The sequence below is a fragment of the Alligator sinensis genome, unplaced genomic scaffold (assembly GCF_000455745.1).
Source record: "Alligator sinensis unplaced genomic scaffold, ASM45574v1 scaffold391_1, whole genome shotgun sequence".
In the NCBI taxonomy this organism is placed as follows: Eukaryota; Metazoa; Chordata; order Crocodylia; family Alligatoridae; genus Alligator; species Alligator sinensis.
The window spans coordinates 2277003-2294345 of record NW_005841889.1 but is presented as its reverse complement, the minus strand read 5'-3'; the positions used below and the strand labels follow the sequence as shown (position 1 = coordinate 2294345).

General features: G+C 43.2%; 1 protein-coding gene across 1 annotated transcript in view; it reads left to right on the top strand.

Annotated features, from left to right (window-relative positions):
- CACNA1D (calcium voltage-gated channel subunit alpha1 D) overlaps positions 1-17343 on the top strand; it is a 423598-nt gene that overhangs the window by 167555 nt on the left and 238700 nt on the right. Inside the window, exons 4-7 of the mRNA XM_025197108.1 lie at positions 7132-7271; positions 10777-10919; positions 12566-12718; positions 13709-13905. Coding sequence (XP_025052893.1) covers positions 7132-7271; positions 10777-10919; positions 12566-12718; positions 13709-13905 — 633 coding nt within the window. The remainder of the gene's footprint in view (positions 1-7131; positions 7272-10776; positions 10920-12565; positions 12719-13708; positions 13906-17343) is intronic.

Genomic DNA, 17343 nt, shown 5'->3' with positions numbered 1-17343 from the left:
GTTCCTGCTGCCCCCCTTGCCAGGCAGTTTCACACTGCAGGGCCAGAGCTGCTGTGGGGACACAGAACCCAGACTGCTTTTCCCCAAAGCCCCACGGCTGGGTAGCCATACATCATGGGGCCAGAGCTTCTGTGGGAAGAGAGGCCCCAGACCCCTTCCCCATGCTGCCCCCCCATCCCCCCACTGGGCTGTGACATGCCACAGGGCTGGGACAGTTGTGGGGAGAGAGACCTCGTTTCCCCGCCCCACCCCTGCCCCAAGCCAGGCTGTAGCTCACAGCTTGCCAGAGGGAGGAGGCAGAGATGTGATTAGAGTGGGGGCTGCAGGGACACAGTTTAAGTGCTTGCAGTAGGGGGTGTATAAACTGCAAGCACCCCCTACTGCAAGCACTTGATCTGTGTATAAAACAAGAGAAAAAGTTTTCAGGGGAACAAAGAGGACAGCATCAAATTGAGAGAAGATAGCAGGATATCAGTAGTGTGCTTACAGGAATAATAAAAAAACCTCCCCATTCCTACGATGTTTCTCACATGTTGTTTTTCTTCCTTCCTTCTCTGCTGCACCCTACTCATAGTTTTTGGTCAGTGGTCAGCAAACTTCAAGTATCTGGGGGAGCACTCAGATAGATCCATGTGTAGTCTGCTCATAAGTGCTGGCTGGTCTCTGACATGGGTTTTATGTCAGTGTTATTTCTTCTGCTTCTCTCCACTCCTCTGCTTCTTCAACAATTAGTCAATCCTCAGGCATTGCTACCTAATCCAGCTATGTGGATTTCAGCTCTTTGAAGCAAAAGGGGGTCTCTGAGTGGTATTTACTCAGGGGGTGCCATTAGTGCACAGCAACAAACTCTGGAGCTTATTGCACTGGAGTTTATTGCTCCCAGGAAGCTCCTGGGCATGCCATTTACATGTGCCCAGACCCCGCAGCATGCTGAGCCAGGTTGAAGCAGCCTCAGCTGGTGTGCTGGAGGTGGGAAGGGGTCAACCTGCCAGCCTGGGGCTGCTCTTACCCAGCTCAGTATGCTGCAGAGAGGCTGGCTGGGGCATGGGGGTGCTTCAGCACAAGGCTAGCCAGCAGGTAGCCCCCACACTGAAGTGCCCTCATGCTCCAGCCAACCAGGTCAATGTCTACATGTGTGCTCCTGAGCAAAAAAAAACTCTGCAGCATTTAAAGTATTTAAAGTACTACCCTATTGTGGTGTTTATTAGTTTCCTGTGCCCTAAAAGGGGTGCATGTGCGGACACTGAGATGTTTAGTTCAGAGCTAATTAGTCAGCTCCTCAGTAAATGCCTTGTGTAGATGCATCCAGTTTTATTATTAAACTCTATTAGTTTTATTACTATACTCTGTTAACTTGTGAATTTTTTTAAAACTATAGAGGGTACCTGTCTCTCTTCATTCTATCAAAGATATAATTAAGGTCAATCAATCTTTCAACTGAGGTTTAGTTATGGTGAATCCTCCCCATTGTCGATATTAAATATGGTTCTATGGCCCTTTCAGCTCACAATTATAACATTTTGCTACTTTGCATGCAAAACAAATCAAAACAACCAATATGTCTCACTGGCAGTTAATCATACAAATGAAACCTGATTTTCCAGCAGATGATGGCAGAGAGCTCTTCCCTCCTTGATTATCAGACTACAGAATGTAATTGGAGGAGAACTATTATTTCACTGGCTACATCTTGTTGGAAAAAAAATATCTTGACAGGCAATGACTGCTAGTTACTAACTATATAGGTAACTACTTTATTATGTAAAGCAATATTTGTGAGACTACATCTGTATTATCGTGTACATATCTGGTCACCAATCTTCAAGAAAAATGAATTAATATTGGAACAGGTGGAGAAGAGAGCTACTTCTATGCACTTTCTTACAACACGATCTCTCCTGTACAGGGTATAGCCATCTATAGCTATGGTCCAGTCACAGGTGGAGTCCCACCAGGTCTCCGTTATTCCTATGAGATCGTAGTCGTTTCTGTTTAGCAGAAGGACCAGCTCCTCCTTTTTGTTGCCTTGGCTCCTGGCATTTGTACATAGGCAAGTAAGCCTGCCATTGGAGGCCCTAGGCTTCCCTGCCCTCCTAGAAGACCCCATCTTCTAGGGTGAGGTAGGACTGTGTTCCTTTATACAGCTACTGACTTGATGGCTGATGCTTGGTGAGCTTGCACCACTGATTATCTGCCCATCCCCTGGCAAACTTAATTTAAAGCCCAGTCAAGCAGGTAAGTCACCCATGCGAGTGAGGTGGAGGCCGTCCCTTCCCAATAACTCGCTGCCACTCTCTTTGAAGTGCAGGCTGCGGTCATAGAATCCGAAGCCTTCACAATGGCACCAGCACCACAGTCTTCTGTTTACTTATTGAATTCTTCTCACCCTCCTATGCCCATGACCTGTAACTGGAAGGATCGAGGAGAAAACCACCTGTGCCCCAGACCTTCTGAGCCCTGCTCCCAGAGTCCTGTCTGGGACTCCAGGATTCATGACCCGGCTGGGATTGCTCCACATGAATAAGGAGCATGGAGTAATGGTTGGAGGGCTGGATAAGTTTCAGGATCCTCTCAGCTACATCCTGGATACGGGTCCCTGGGAGGCAGCAGACCTCATGGTACAAAGACACGCTCAAGGTTGCCCTCAAGCATGGAGGCATTGACACCAGTGGCTGGGAGGAGCAAGCTGCTGACTGTTTGGCATGGCACCACCTTGTCCACCAAGGCATGTGCCACTTTGAGGCCCAACGACTCAATACTGAGGCAGAACGGCAGCGGCAGAGGAAGGAGAAGGGGACCAACCTGGGGCTGCGAATCCCACTCCCCTGTGCAACAACACGCTCTCATTGCCAAAGAATGTGTGCATCCAGAATTGGTCTCTTCAGTCACCTGAAGGATGTCATCCTTGACTTTGAGGGACCGCCAATGGCGGTTCTGGGGGTCTCAGGGCTCACAGGGGTGCAACAGGCTTGCATCTGTGTTTCTCACTCCATAGCCAGGCCCAAACTGCAGCTTCTGCCATTGGCGGGCCCTTTTTAAACTCTGTGCATGTGCAGAAGGGGTCACTGCTGGTGCTGCACTGCTCTCGGGGGCTGGGGGACCCTGCCCCACCAGAGAAGGGGATAGGTGAGTGCCCCCTCTTCCCTTGTCTCATGGGCTGGGCGGCACCGGTTGTGTGGCTCCCTGTGGGGGCTGGGCCAAATAGGAGCTGGGGGCGGGGGCATGACCCTCCTCGGCTCCTCTCCACTGCCCTGCAGCTGACTAGCTTCCACCCACTTCAGGCCCCACTTACCTCCCAGCTGTGCTCGGGGTAAAGGTTGGGGTCTGCCATGGTCCTGCTGGTGGTTCTGGGGGTCGTGGAGCTCATGGAGGTGCAATGGGATTCTGCCCATGCATCTCACTCTGGAGCCCGGCTCAAACTGGAGGGAGTGGTGGGGCCCCTCTGCCAATCAACAGTGGCGGGGTGGGGGTGGGTCACGCAGGGGCATGCTTGATGACCCACGAGATCTTTGCAAGTGCTACGTCTTCTGTTCCTATCCCCAAAAAATGCTATTCAAATTGTCACAGACAAAACTTCCCATCTCTTATTGTTTAAATTTCTCTCTTAATACTCTGGCAACTATGTATGTTGCCTGTAGCAAATGCCAACCATAATATATTTTGCCTTCTTTATGTTGTCTTACACTATTTATCTTTTTGTGTTCAAGTCAGAGTCTTGCTTATCAATAGTGAGATGGAAATAGCTGTTCTTGTAGACTGTATAAACATTGAGGCTTGCCTTTATTTTCAACATTTCTACAGAGTATTTCTCAGGAGTACTCATAACCCATAACACTGGGTCTTTGGACCTTCCTACATGTCACCTTCTATGCAAAACCATTCAGAGTCTTTCTATAGTACTACTTCTTCCTCAGTGCCCTGTAAGGCCTTTGTCGCACATTAATTTTAGGTAGCTTCTGGAGCTTTTAACCCCTGGATTATCCATACATTAACACCTGAAACTAGTTTTAAGCACACTTTAGGGCAGCTTAAAGTTATTTCATTCCAGGGCAGGATTCTCTCCAATCTGTGTTACCCATCTTATGTTCCATTAATGTGTGGCCTCCCCACAGAGGAATCACCCAAGTTGTAGTCCTCCAGCATCCCAGATGCGGTGTCTCTTCCCCTCCTCCTGTTTTGTGTGGACAAAGTCCTCTCCCCCAAACTACTGCCCAGAAGGGGAAGGGGGTTCTGGCACCAAGCCAACACACCCTCCCACCCTCAGGGGCGTGACCTTCCCATCTCCAGGGGTGCAACCCTGTGCAAACAGTCTGCAGAGTACATGTCAGCTAGCGAGGTTGCAGGGTATGGATGGGTCCAGTAGTGGGCTGTAGGGAGCATGAGGGGAAACGAGGTAGGAGGCTAGATTGGGTCACCATGAGCTAGGTCTTCCTTCCCAAGGCAGAGAGAGTAGCTCCCCGAAAAGCATCTTCCTTCACTGCTCCCACCTTCCACTCACCCCAGGAAGCATGACCAGCACCCCCTACAGCCCAAATCCAAATTAAAACATGAGACTGGGTGCATCTACATGAGACACCTGACTGCAGTTGACTAATTAGCTCTGCAGTAAAGCATCACCATCTACATGTGTGCCTCTGTTAGGCCAGCGTGAACTAATTAACTCCACTGTACTATCCTAAGTACTATCCTAAGGCAGAGTTATTTATTCTGCCGTAATGCACATGTAGGTGGTGACTGGGGTTGGCAGGGTCACAAGGCTGCTACAGTGTGGGGGCTGCCTGCTGACTAGCTCCACACTGGAGTACCCAGCCAGCCCCACTACAGTATGCTGAGCTCGGGGGGAGCAGCTCTGGACTGGCAGGCTGACCCCTAGGGCCCCCTGCCAGCCAGGGCTGCACCGCCCCGGCTCAATGTGCTGCAGTCCTGGGTGCATGTGTAAAAGGTGCCCCCAGGAGAAATAAGCTCTGGCACAAACTGTGCCAGAGTTTATTGCCTTGCGCTAGAGTTTATTGCCCGTGTGCTCAGCGGTGAACCCAGAAGTGGACCGGAACTACTTCCGGTCCACTTCTGGGTCTGTTGGGGAGCGTGCTGGGGGCCTGCCCCCACATCCTCCCAGCTTGGCGATTGGCTGCCCCCCCCAGACCCAGGAGGCACCAGTCACCAAGCCAAAGGGCTTATGGGGTGGGGGACCCTGTGTGCTCCCCAGTAGACCCAGAAGTGGACCAGAAATACTTCTGCTCCACTTCTGGGTTTGCTGCCAAGCGCACTGGGGAGCCCCCTCTGCTTCTGTGGGATGCTCCATCCACCCCACCATCTCAGCATTCATGAGCCACCTGGCACCTTGAGGTATGTAGAAAAAACATTTAAAGTTGTGCTATGTTGGATTACTCTCCAAATCTTTCCGAATCTCTCCAAATCAATTTGGAGGGTTCTGATTCTATTTGGAGAGATTAAAGGATCTCCTGATTCGATTCAGATTCGGAGATTTAGCCACTGAATCGGGCTGAATGTCTGATGAATTGAATCAGGAACTGAAGCTTCGCATAGCCTTGGTTTTTAGGCTTAAGATGTGACTGCTCCAAATTCGAGGAAGCACTAACACTGATCAACATTTGAACAGCTCAAAGTGCAAAATATAACAAGGCCCTAATTTTCTTCAGACACTTTCTCCCCAGTAGGCACACTAACATAAAGGCAGTGCAAGATGCAAAAGCACTCTTTAAGTAAAGTTCCATTGTGTACCTGAAGCATCTAACAGCAGAGGAAGCGCTGATGCTGCAGAAGCTGGAGCCATCCTGCCAGAGCTCCTGTGTCCAGTGCCTTTGAGAAGTGGGAGGAAAAACCCCCTTCTCATTCTGCTGGGAGGAGGAATAATCCCTATTTTCCTGACAGATCAATTTCAGGAGAACAATTCAAGGACATCTCAGAAAATTCCTTAGTAAATCCAGCCTCAGGCACTTTTTCCACTAGATGGGCAATCCAATCCCCCTGAATGAAGATGACCTCCTTTTGCATGTCCTTTCCAGGTCTGTCTTCTGGCTATAAATTGCTTGAGCAAGGGCTATCTTTTCATTTTTGTGCATGCCGAGTAAATAAATAGCTAATAGTCTTTAATATATTAATATATGATAGTAGAGGCTTATGATACTTATCCTTTCAGAATTAAACTGCTTGGTAGTGTTGTATAAGATTATAATGAACTGTCTCCAGTGAGTTCCTTATTCAGTATAAAAATGTGAATCATTCTCTGCAGGTCTTGTATTCTTGGCTCTCCTATTTGTGTGGGAACTGACAAGTAAACAAAAAGCTTATTCAACTTCGTGAAGTAGGGATTTCAGAACATGGAGAGAACAAATGTTGTTGTTGATCCATTTTGATAAACCACTATCTTATAGTGTACCCAAGCCCAAATACACTAATATTTGATTTATGTGGGAAAGAGGAAGCGACAAATATAAAAAATGCCCAATTAACAATGATAAAATGACAATAATTCAGGTGATAGCTCTAATTGTATTTTAAATGTGAGCTTTAATAATGGTAATAAATTAGACACGCTTAAAAATGCATTGGGACACATTCTAAGTTGGTGTAACATATGTGCTGAGGAGACAAAAAGAAATTGTAAAAGGTATCAAATTAAACTTGGGCAGAATCTACCTTAATATACACCATGCAGCTTCTTAGCATGCAGGTGACCACACTGTTTTAACATTAGTAGACTGGTGTAACTAGACCTTGCAGATCCTAATTGAGTTTAGATTAATCAAGTGGAACTAAGTTATTTCTCTTTAAACAGCATTGCAAGGGCCCAGTCCTGCAAAATATATTTAACTCTATGCATGCATTTAGTCTTATTGGAATCAGTGAACGTTTGCAGGGTTGTACCCTAAATTTGGTCCTTTGACTTTAAAATTTAATTATAATCAGTTCATTCAACAGGCTAAATACTATGTCAGCTGCCACAGAAGGGCTTTTTAGATTCAAAGAGAGAAATTCTCTTGAGTCAGTGTCTTTTCTTAATACTGATCAATAGAATTATCCAGTCATTTGAATTAAAGTTTAATTAAAGACTAACCTCTTAAATTACTTTGTCTTTTGTTCTGATTTTTTTTTTCTTTTTTTACACAGGAAAAAGTAGAATATGCCTTCCTGATAATTTTTACAATTGAAACATTTTTGAAGATTATAGCATATGGATTATTATTACACCCCAATGCATACGTTAGAAATGGATGGAATTTACTGGATTTTGTAATAGTAATAGTAGGGTAAGTTTATACTTTGCAAAAACAACATTCTAAAAACATTGTCCTGTAAATATAGTGTCTTTATAGAAAGATCCATGAATGACTTGTTTTGAGGGAACTGAAGGACTACATTTGCTAACATTTACTCATGCAGAACTAATGGATCAACTCTACTAGAGGGAAGGGTCAAGCCCTGAAAGAATTTCAGTTCAGAATGGAGGAACTGTGAGCTGCATTGTGCAATTCTAGGGGTCTGGGATGGGAGTATGTCCTGTACTGCCTCAAGTACAGTGACTCCCCTTCTGTTCAGCCCCTACATGAAGAACAGGGGTGTGGGGAGACTCCCTTTGTGTAAGAACCATGTACCATTTGCCTTTTCATGTAAGCAGCTTTAATATTCTCATTGTTGGTATTGATTTTCTTTGTGTTAATGTGCTGACTTGGAAGATCTTGCCTCCAGGCATCACTGGTGTTAATCTTAAAGTGTATATTCTGCTTTCTTCTAAGTATGCAAATGTTGTGATCAGACTGAAACAAGGGAATTTTTTAATACTGAAGATCCTATTTAAGTCCATAGAAATCTATGTAGAATATGAGTGAAAGTATTTGAAGTTTCTCTTCAGATGTTTTCTCTTCAGATTATATTTAGAAAATCAACATTACTGAAAAGATTGCCATTGTGCTGCTCTGCTGGTATTCAACCAGGTTCTGGCCTGTGGATAAAATAGGAGAAAAGCAAGCTCTTATGTAAAATGGCTTTGTGCTAAATTGGTGCAGACAGAAGTGCAGCTCCCAGCTGTAACTCAGAAGGATTTTTGCAAAGCGCTCTGAGTTACAACCTTACCCCAGACCAAACAGAAGTTCACTGTTGGTTCCAGGGGAAGGGGAACGGGCTGGGAGTCTGCAGCCAGGTTCCTATACCAACTGCCAGGGCTCTCTGCCAGTGCTCACTGTTTTCAGAATGGGAGGAGGGTAAGGCAGCAAAGGGAGCTCATTCTTGGGGCTCCCCAGCTGGTGCTGAAGGGTGGGGTGGGTGAATTGGAGCCCTCCCCCCACATCAGCAGGGCTGAAACCCCCCCAGACTAAACTCCCTATGCTCCCTTTCCCCCCTCCCATTCTGCAAACAGGGACAGGCTGGGAGCTCTGCAGACACAAGTTACAAAAGACGCTACATTTTGAAACATCTTTATCTGATACCTCATGCAATGAGGGGGTCAGATTTTCACTTAATCAGTGGTGAAAATCACTGAGACTGGATAGTTGAACTGTATCCCACACCATACTTAAAATCTCATCCTAAGACCTAAATATAAGCCCCTGACCCTAACCAGAAGAGAAGGATTATTATATGAGGTGCAGTTATTGTAGTTGTATGTCTAACCTACTGTAACAGGGCAAAGGAAGGTGCTGCATAACATGGGTCCATCACTCATAGAGGATGAAGCATGCTCTTCATGCTTACTTTAAGATCATCAATGACAGAACATAAGCAAGTAAGCAAGCATGTGGCCAGTTACATAATTAATTTGCGCCCTGAAGTCAAAAGCCCAGTGAATAATTGATTTTGGTATTTGACCCTCTGTGGAGACGGAATCACCTCTGGATCTGATTCTCTTGGAGTTGATTCATTATAGAACTTCATTAGACATTTTAATATCTTCAAAGGAACTGCTACAGGCATCCAACATTAGATATGTTAAATGAAATGCTCTTACTGTCAGCAGAAATTTCAGTGGCACCAAAGACAAAATCATCACTGTTCCAAAATATGTTTCAATAGGAAAAGAAATGCAGGTGCATATACAAAAGGAAATTTTCTAACATAAATAACTTAAGCAGTGTTTTTTTTAAAATCCTATATGGCTTTGGTACAGTGCACAGAATAATAAATGTCCTGTTTTTAATGAAATCAGGGGCCTGCCAGTTTTATATAGCTTAGTTAGTGGTTTGGCAGGGTTGATATATATTGACATAGTTGTAGGCCTTGCTCTGCACTTCTTATTCTTCCCTGACTTAGTCAACTACCATTGAACTCAATCAGAGGATGGATCTCTTAAGAGTAATCCATTTCCTTATACACTTCTTTCTTTTCTTGAGCAAAAGTTACCATTGACTTTAACAACAACTTTGAGAGAAAAGGACCAGATCAGGTCCTGAGTACAGAGGTTTGCACAGTACCTTATTATCCCTTTGGACCTCTAATTTTGCCAATTATTCCTGTGGTGAGTGACTGGAAGCTGCATCCTCCATAAATGTCCTGGGTTTGATTCAGCAATTTCAGGTCTGTGCTTAATTTTAAGAAAATGAGTAGTTTCTTGAAGCCAACAAGACTGCTCAGTTACTTCAAATTAGTCCTGTGCTTAATTATGCTGGTGAACCAGAGCCTACAGAATTACATGCTTGCATTCTTTCATTTACTAAAAGGTTTTACATTCCCTGGGACAGGCCACATCCCCTCTTTGTGGTTAGCATCTACACTGGTGAGAAGGTGGAACAGACTGGGAATGGGAAAGGGTGGCCTAAGCTGGGTTTTTGTAGGAGTAGAGGGAATACCTAAGGACATTTTTACACATGCTCTGGGGGTGGGGGGGGAGGGGTGCTTTACTTAGAGCAGCTCCAAGAGCTGCTATAATTAAAACGCCACCGCATCTCATGTATCAGCATCCCTACGCTTAAAAATGGCAGGGGTACTTGAACTAAAGCTCATTCAATGAGCTTTATTTCAAGCACCCCCACCACCATTTTTAATGTGGGGACGCTGATACACCAGATGCAGGGGGCTGCTGGAGTGTGTTAATTACCACGCTTCAGCAGACTCGATTAATCAAGTCTGCTCCAACATACTGTAATTATAGTGTGTCGGAGCAGCCTCGCTGCACATGTATAGGCATCCCCTGTGACCTTCACCACTGTCAGCTTGAAGTGTTATTGGTACTGGAAAACCTCCTTTTCCATCACTGTTTTAGTGAAAGAGCAACCAGTTTGTGCAGCTAAGAAATGCAGTACAATACGTGACTCATCTGGGTGTATTTTTACCCTCAAAGTTTATTATGAGTAAGAAACAAATAGTTTGAACTTTATGAAAAGCCTGATACTACTGATTGTTTTCCCCGTGTTTAGAATACTGGACCATAGTGTCACTGGAGTTGTATATTGCACAAAATATAAAAATGACAGTTCCTTGTAATTATCTATTTAACGTTCTACAGAGACTAATTCTGCAGACGTCACAGCTGAAATGTTTGAACAAAAATCAGTGATAAGGTGGCTTCATTTGTTTAAAAATAGCAATGACTGTATCATAACAGAATATTAATTTAGTGGATACTGTGTGATCATCTCTCTCGAGGGATTAGAAGCTCTTGCACTTCATAACTATCACTGTCATGTTTTAATACATATATTCACTTCATTTCAACAGCTGAACAGTTTTTCAGAATTATCCATAATTCCAGCAATTTCCTAATTTTTCTGATTACATGGCAAATTGGTGGTAATGACCTTTCTTTTCTTTTTTATTTGCTAGATTATTTAGTGTAATTTTGGAACAATTAACCAAAGAAGCAGAAGGAGGTAGCCACTCAGGTGGCAAACCAGGTGGCTTTGATGTCAAAGCCCTAAGAGCCTTTCGTGTATTGCGACCTCTCCGGCTCGTATCAGGAGTGCCCAGTAAGCCCTTTTCTGTGTAATTCTGTTGGAGAATAAAATATCTGTTTTACTGTATTATTTTTTCAGTTTATTTAACCTTCTTGCTCTAGAGAAAAGAATAAATGTGACAGTCTAAAGTTGATTTCTGTTATCTGGTTATGCAGATAAAGTGTGCTTCAAGATGTATAATATCCTATTTCAAGTTCAGTAAGGGATTGTGAAATCATTCAGTGTATGATCTTCTTACACAGTTCACTAAGCAGACAGGGGAGCGTATTTCATTTTTAGAAGTTTAATATAAATTAAATTACATGTTAAAATGCAAATGAACTAGAAAATAAAGTTACATTATTGAAAGCAAAATCCCAGGGAACTTAAATGTAGATAGCTCAAATGTAGTTTATATGCAGGTAAATGTATGTCACAGCTCATAAGCACTTTCATTTTTTTCTGACCCTCATGCAGATGAATGACTTCTCTTGATGTTAATATGGCTCACTGATGCTTATCCCAAAGAGAATATAAGAAGGATTTCCAAAATTAGAAAACTCAAAAAATAGAGCAATATTATTTAAAGAAAGCAATTGATCTTTCTAATAATCCTATTACTTTTTCATTCATTTCTAATTATAGAAGATATTTGGGTGGAATGATGTGTTTCTGACTCATGGCTCAGCTTCTTGTATTTGATTCAGCGGAAACGTCAAAATGTCATGTTTATTACGTCATAATCTGTTGCATGCAAGTGATCGTGTTAATACAGACTTAGCAAAATAACTTAAGTGGGGAATCAAGCGGTATGGGGATAAATGCCATAACAGAGACAGCCTTTGTTTTAATACCATGGAGCCCTATTCTGCTCTTATTGATGGACTAGATGAGCTCCTGAGATCCCTTCCAACCCTAATTTTCTATGATAAAATATGACTGATATTAACTCCATTAATTTGGGACTTACTATCTATCAGAGCAGAATTTGGCCAAAATACATTTAGGGAAAAATGGCAAGAACAATAAGGAAAAAGTGAAAAAAAAATAAATGAAGGACAAATGACTGAGTTCAAATGTTTTCATTCTTTAAAGCTTTCCTTAGTACAAAAATCAGCTTAAAAGATATTTACCAGACAGGTGCAGTGCTCTCCAACGGTGCTATTACCTTTCCGAACCAAGTGCCAGTTCTACAACAAGCTCTGTATAGTTGGACCCTTGGGCACATCTGAAACACACTTCTTGCAAAATCAGGTTCTAAGCACAGGATTTTTAAGCTGCTTCTGGTAATATAGTGCCTAGCTCCCACCTTGAATGTACTACATTTAAAAAGCATGAATTCTTACTGCTGCCTCAAGCATTGCTTCCTATGACATTAGCCTCGCTAAATACAAGCAATGTCCGGTGAGGTTTGTAATTAAATGTTAAAATTTTCTAAAGCAGCCCTAGGTTTGGACTTCTAAATCAGAGCAGCTTCAGAAATCTTCCTCTGAGCTGATGTAGCAAGGTTTATGCTTTGGAGAGGAAACTCTAGGTTCAACACAGATCTTAAATTTACAGCCCTTGATTTCTCAGTTATAAATGTCTAATAACGTATAACTGCAGGTTTCATAAGCAGAAAAGCTAAAACAATGGACAGCCTGATTCAGTATCTGTGTATTCTTTTTTTTCTCTTTTAGGTTTACAAGTTGTCTTGAACTCCATTATAAAAGCCATGGTCCCTCTGCTCCATATTGCCCTTTTGGTATTATTTGTAATCATAATTTATGCTATCATAGGATTGGAACTTTTTATTGGAAAAATGCACAAATCATGTTTTCTTATTGGTACAGGTAAGTCATAAAAGGTATTAAATAACATAAGGACCTAATTCCAGTCCCTTTTAAGTCAGTAGGTCTTCTGTGGATATAGCCTATATGCTAACACTGTTCTAAACCTTAGTCTCCCAAGTGATTCATGATTTTTGAACAAATATATTGAGTTTTAAAAAGCTGACTAGAGACTGAAGCTGTAATACTTGCTTTGAACTGAACTTGGTTAGTAGAAAATATAGCCAAAGGGACAACACAGTGATGTAGTGACAGCCCACAGTGGGAAGCTCAATAATTGGGTTCTGAATCCCAAGCTACTAAAGAAGATAGTTATAGGGAAGACTTATCCTCCTGTGCCAGATCCTGCTGTCTCTCTGTTTCAGCAATTTGGGCAGTCTAATTATAGGAGCCGCACTAATGTGAGTAATAGAGAAATCAAATCTTCCCCCATTCAGATGTAGTTTAAGTGATGCAATAAAAGCCTTTGATATGGGAGGGCTTAGGAGGAATGAAAGAGCGCCACGAGTGAGAAATTCTGTTAAGTGATTGGAATAACATTTCCATCAGCCAAATATGAAATGGACCAGACTCAATGGAGGGACTATTCCAGGCCTGTTGAGAAGAAGGGAAGAGAGAAATTTGGGATGGGAGGAAGTTCAACAAAAGAAAGCTAATGTTAGAGTGTGAATGCCAGTCCAGCAAGATACCTCACATTACCACAAGCTGTCCATTTGTGTTTTTTCCATCTTGTATTACTTGAACTTTTTGTTCATTTAGTTTTGACAGTGTCTATCCTTGCACAATGGGAACTTGGACCTGAGAGATGCCAAGGGCCTGCACCTTCTGTACAGTCCCCTTCTCACTTCCTCTAGGCACCAAGGCCAGAATACATTATCTCTTCAAGTGATGTTGTCATTAGTCCACCAACATTAATTCATCTCTTCATTTGGCAAATAATTTGACAATGATTTTGAGAATTCAGAATTCTGAAATGGTTTTGTCAATTTTCAGATATATTAGTTGAAGAAGATCCAGCACCTTGTGCGTTCTCAGGGAATGGACGTCAGTGTTCAGTGAATGGCACTGAATGTAAAGGCAGCTGGGTTGGACCAAATGGAGGCATAACCAACTTTGATAACTTTGCCTTTGCAATGTTAACTGTGTTCCAGTGTATAACCATGGAAGGATGGACTGACGTGTTATACTGGGTAAGTAGTCTGATAGATACAGAAATCTCTGAACCTTGCTTCCTCTTAAACAAGATTCACTATCCAGATGGGAAACAAATTATGTTTAATGATACTGTGAACAAGAAGTCTTGGTGAGTTTTGCTGCAAAGGAGCACAGCTGCACTCTTCTTCCAGTTACAGCTCACTGGAATTCCTCAGGCTAAAAAGCCCTTTCAGAAACAAATTTATTCACTGCTGATTTCTTAAGCTTATTTTATTTAGATAAATGTAATATTACATTTATGTCCCTTGGACTAATATTCTTTATACAAGCCTATATTTTTTAAGGATTATCTGATTTGTTTTTAGAGTTCTGATTTGCCTTTTCACAGTATTATCATAAATTAGACCTATGCAAGCTCTCATCTGTCTTCATTGCCTTGGGGACTACAGATGATTTGTTAAATATTCCAAAACTTAACTACCAAGGTTCACGGGAGTTGAAAAACCCAACTATATCCCAAGAGAAACCACAGAAAGATATTTCAGAGGCTACCCTCACTGCACTAGGATCTAGTTGTGCAAACCCATACTGTGTTATTGAGCATAACATTTTTTCAATTTGCAGTAGCTCCAAGTGAGATCAGGGCTCTATTTACCTTATGCTCATGAATATTAAAAGGAAAAGTATTTGTCCCAGAGTTCTTAGAAGTTGGACAAAGTGTGGGAGACAGGAGTGATTTCCATCCTCATGTTACAAATGAGGAACTGCAACATAAAGAAGTAAAGGTTCGTATTTTAAAAAGTGTCATGGTACCTAAATATGCCACTTAAATATAGCACACTGATGCCTAACTTCAGTTGTGATCAATTAAAAGTAGGCATCTCTCTGTACCCTAAAGGTGCCAAATTCCTGTTACTGTCAATGAGAATACCTACCTGTCTCCTTAATATTTTTAAAAAGCTGGTGATTTGTCCATTATCACTCAGGAAGTCTATGGAGAGTCAGCAGGTGAACTCAGATGTCCTAAGATTAAGTGGGTTAATTCATAGGTCCTTAATGTCAATGGGACTATTCCGTAATGCTTTCTGTACTCAGCAATAAGTCTTTGCAGAATTAGGACCTTATGAACTAGAAGATAAAAAGAGGATCTAGAAGGAAGTAAGAAAATGACTAATTTAAGAAATGATTGTCAAGAAGTTGTTAAAATCAGGGAAATAGCTAAAGATGTTTCTTACTAGAACTATATGGAGGATCTGTCCCCTGCAGCATCTCCGCCCTACCCTCACAATTAGTTTGGATTGCCTCATTTCTGAGTGTGGTCAGGTGGGATTATTTGTTAATATCAAATCTTGTGTAATGTATTGGATACAGTTAAAGAGCTGGTATTATCCCATGGAGTCAACAGTCATGTAGCCTATGGTCATTTGCTGCAAATCAAAATGAAGCCTACTGTAGATAAAAATGAAATACAGCTTCAGCATGTGTAAATTCTGGAGGTTATCTAATGTGATACTGGGGTGCTTAATTGCATGGAGACATTTTTAAAGTGATATCACAAATTACAAAATAATTAAAATGGCAAACCAACAATCTGTAAGATTGCAAGATAAAAACTTGGCAAAACAGTGGACTCTGCCTACCAAAAAAGAACTGTTAGACTTTCAAAAGTGAGCCAAATTCTCCATTACCAGCACACCCGAAATGCAGGCACAGATCCAGAATGGAGTGTCACTCAGATAAGGTGTCTTTTTCCCTTTGTATAATTTGATGCAGTGGATTCAAAAAGAACATGTTCTCTCTCTCTCTCTCTCTCTCTCTTTCTCTCTCTGTCTGTCTGTCTGTCTTTGGGTATGGCTACTTTGCATATTGTTTAACAAATGCAGCATAATGTAAAGCAGTGGTTTTCAACATTTTTAGACTCAGGGTACGCTTTATAAGACTCAAGGGACCTCTCAGAAACTGCCACCTTTTCGCTTTTACTCATTTTTTTTTACTATAAATAGAAAAATAATAGACAAAGAACTCAGAAAGACCACGGTAGGTCAGAATGATTTTGTCGTTATGGATTCCTATTTGAAATCTTTGAGCACAGCCACACGTGTAGTCACATGCACTTCCAGCAGCACAAGTAGCAGCAGCACAAATTTGTGCTGGAGATTTGTGCCTCAGCACACAGGCCTGAACATTCACTTTGGTGTGGGGCAAATTGTGCCACTTGGGGCAAACTGATCCTGCCCAGCTACTCCCAGATCTTCAACCAGGGGCAGCTGGAGGCTGGGGCTGGCACCTGTGCTGGCCCCAGCAGTATAAAAAGCTGCCCTAGTGAGTAGCTCAGGGCTACTTGCCCTCAGGAGCTTCTGAGGCTCAGCCAGATGATATCTGGGGACACTAGCCCCTTGTGCCAGCTGGACTGCTAAAGCAGCCCTAACCTGAAGTGGGCCCTGCCCCTTCTACCCACTGTAGCAGTCTGCCTGGCGGGGGCTGCTGCCTGGCTATGACCTGAGGCCCCATGGCTGCATGCCTGTCAGACCCAGACAGGGACCACACAGCCACCTGGGCTATGGTATAGGCATTACAGCAGAGCCACCTGCACCTCTGGGCCAGCTACCGATGGACCGTGGCTGCACAGTTGGCTTCTGAATGCCACTGCTGTCATGTCTTCTGGTGCCCCAGCTCTGCCATCTGGGCAGCTATTGCCTGGAAGATGTGCTCATTGTGACAGCCCACTTTGAGCTGTCTATGCATGTCCTCCTGGCCCCTGATGGCCAGGAGGTCAGCCACCTCATCTGCCCTCCATCTGGCTCATGGCGCTGGCCCTGGGCAGGCTTCTCTGCCTGGGTCCTGCCACTTGCCTCACCAGCAGGGATCCTGTTTAAAAACTGCAAATTCTGTGATAATCTCCCCCATATTTTCTCATTAAAGTACCCCAAATCCTCATTCTTCCATGATTAAAATTAAATGCCACTATATATATATATATATATATATAGAGAGAGAGAGAGAGAGAGAGAGAGAGATCAGTTGTGCAATGTTTTATAGCAACTTGGAAGCCTACCAGTGCCTCTGTCATCATAATAAAATACATTCTAAATATCTATACATTTTGACATGCTTTTTTTTTTAATCATTGAAAAAACAGAGCTGCCCCTGCCCACTTCACTCACCAGGACATGGGGACAGCTGCAGTTGGACCCACAGCTGCTTTGTGGTACTGAGCAACACTGATACGCCAGTTCCTTGCCCCTGCCCAGGCCCTTGCCCCTCGCTCCCAACTCATAGCCCTGCCAGTACCCCTCACTCCTGATCCAGAGCCCCTGCCTGCCCCCACTTGCTTTCTCCTGGCAGCAGCTTCATCCCAGCACCAGGACATGGGTCTAGCTGCAGCTGTCCCACCTGCTGCGCTGCTTTGTGGCTTTGAGCAGTGCCAGTCCTGGAGAGGCTTGAGCTGGTGGGGGGGGGTGTGGGGGGGGGGG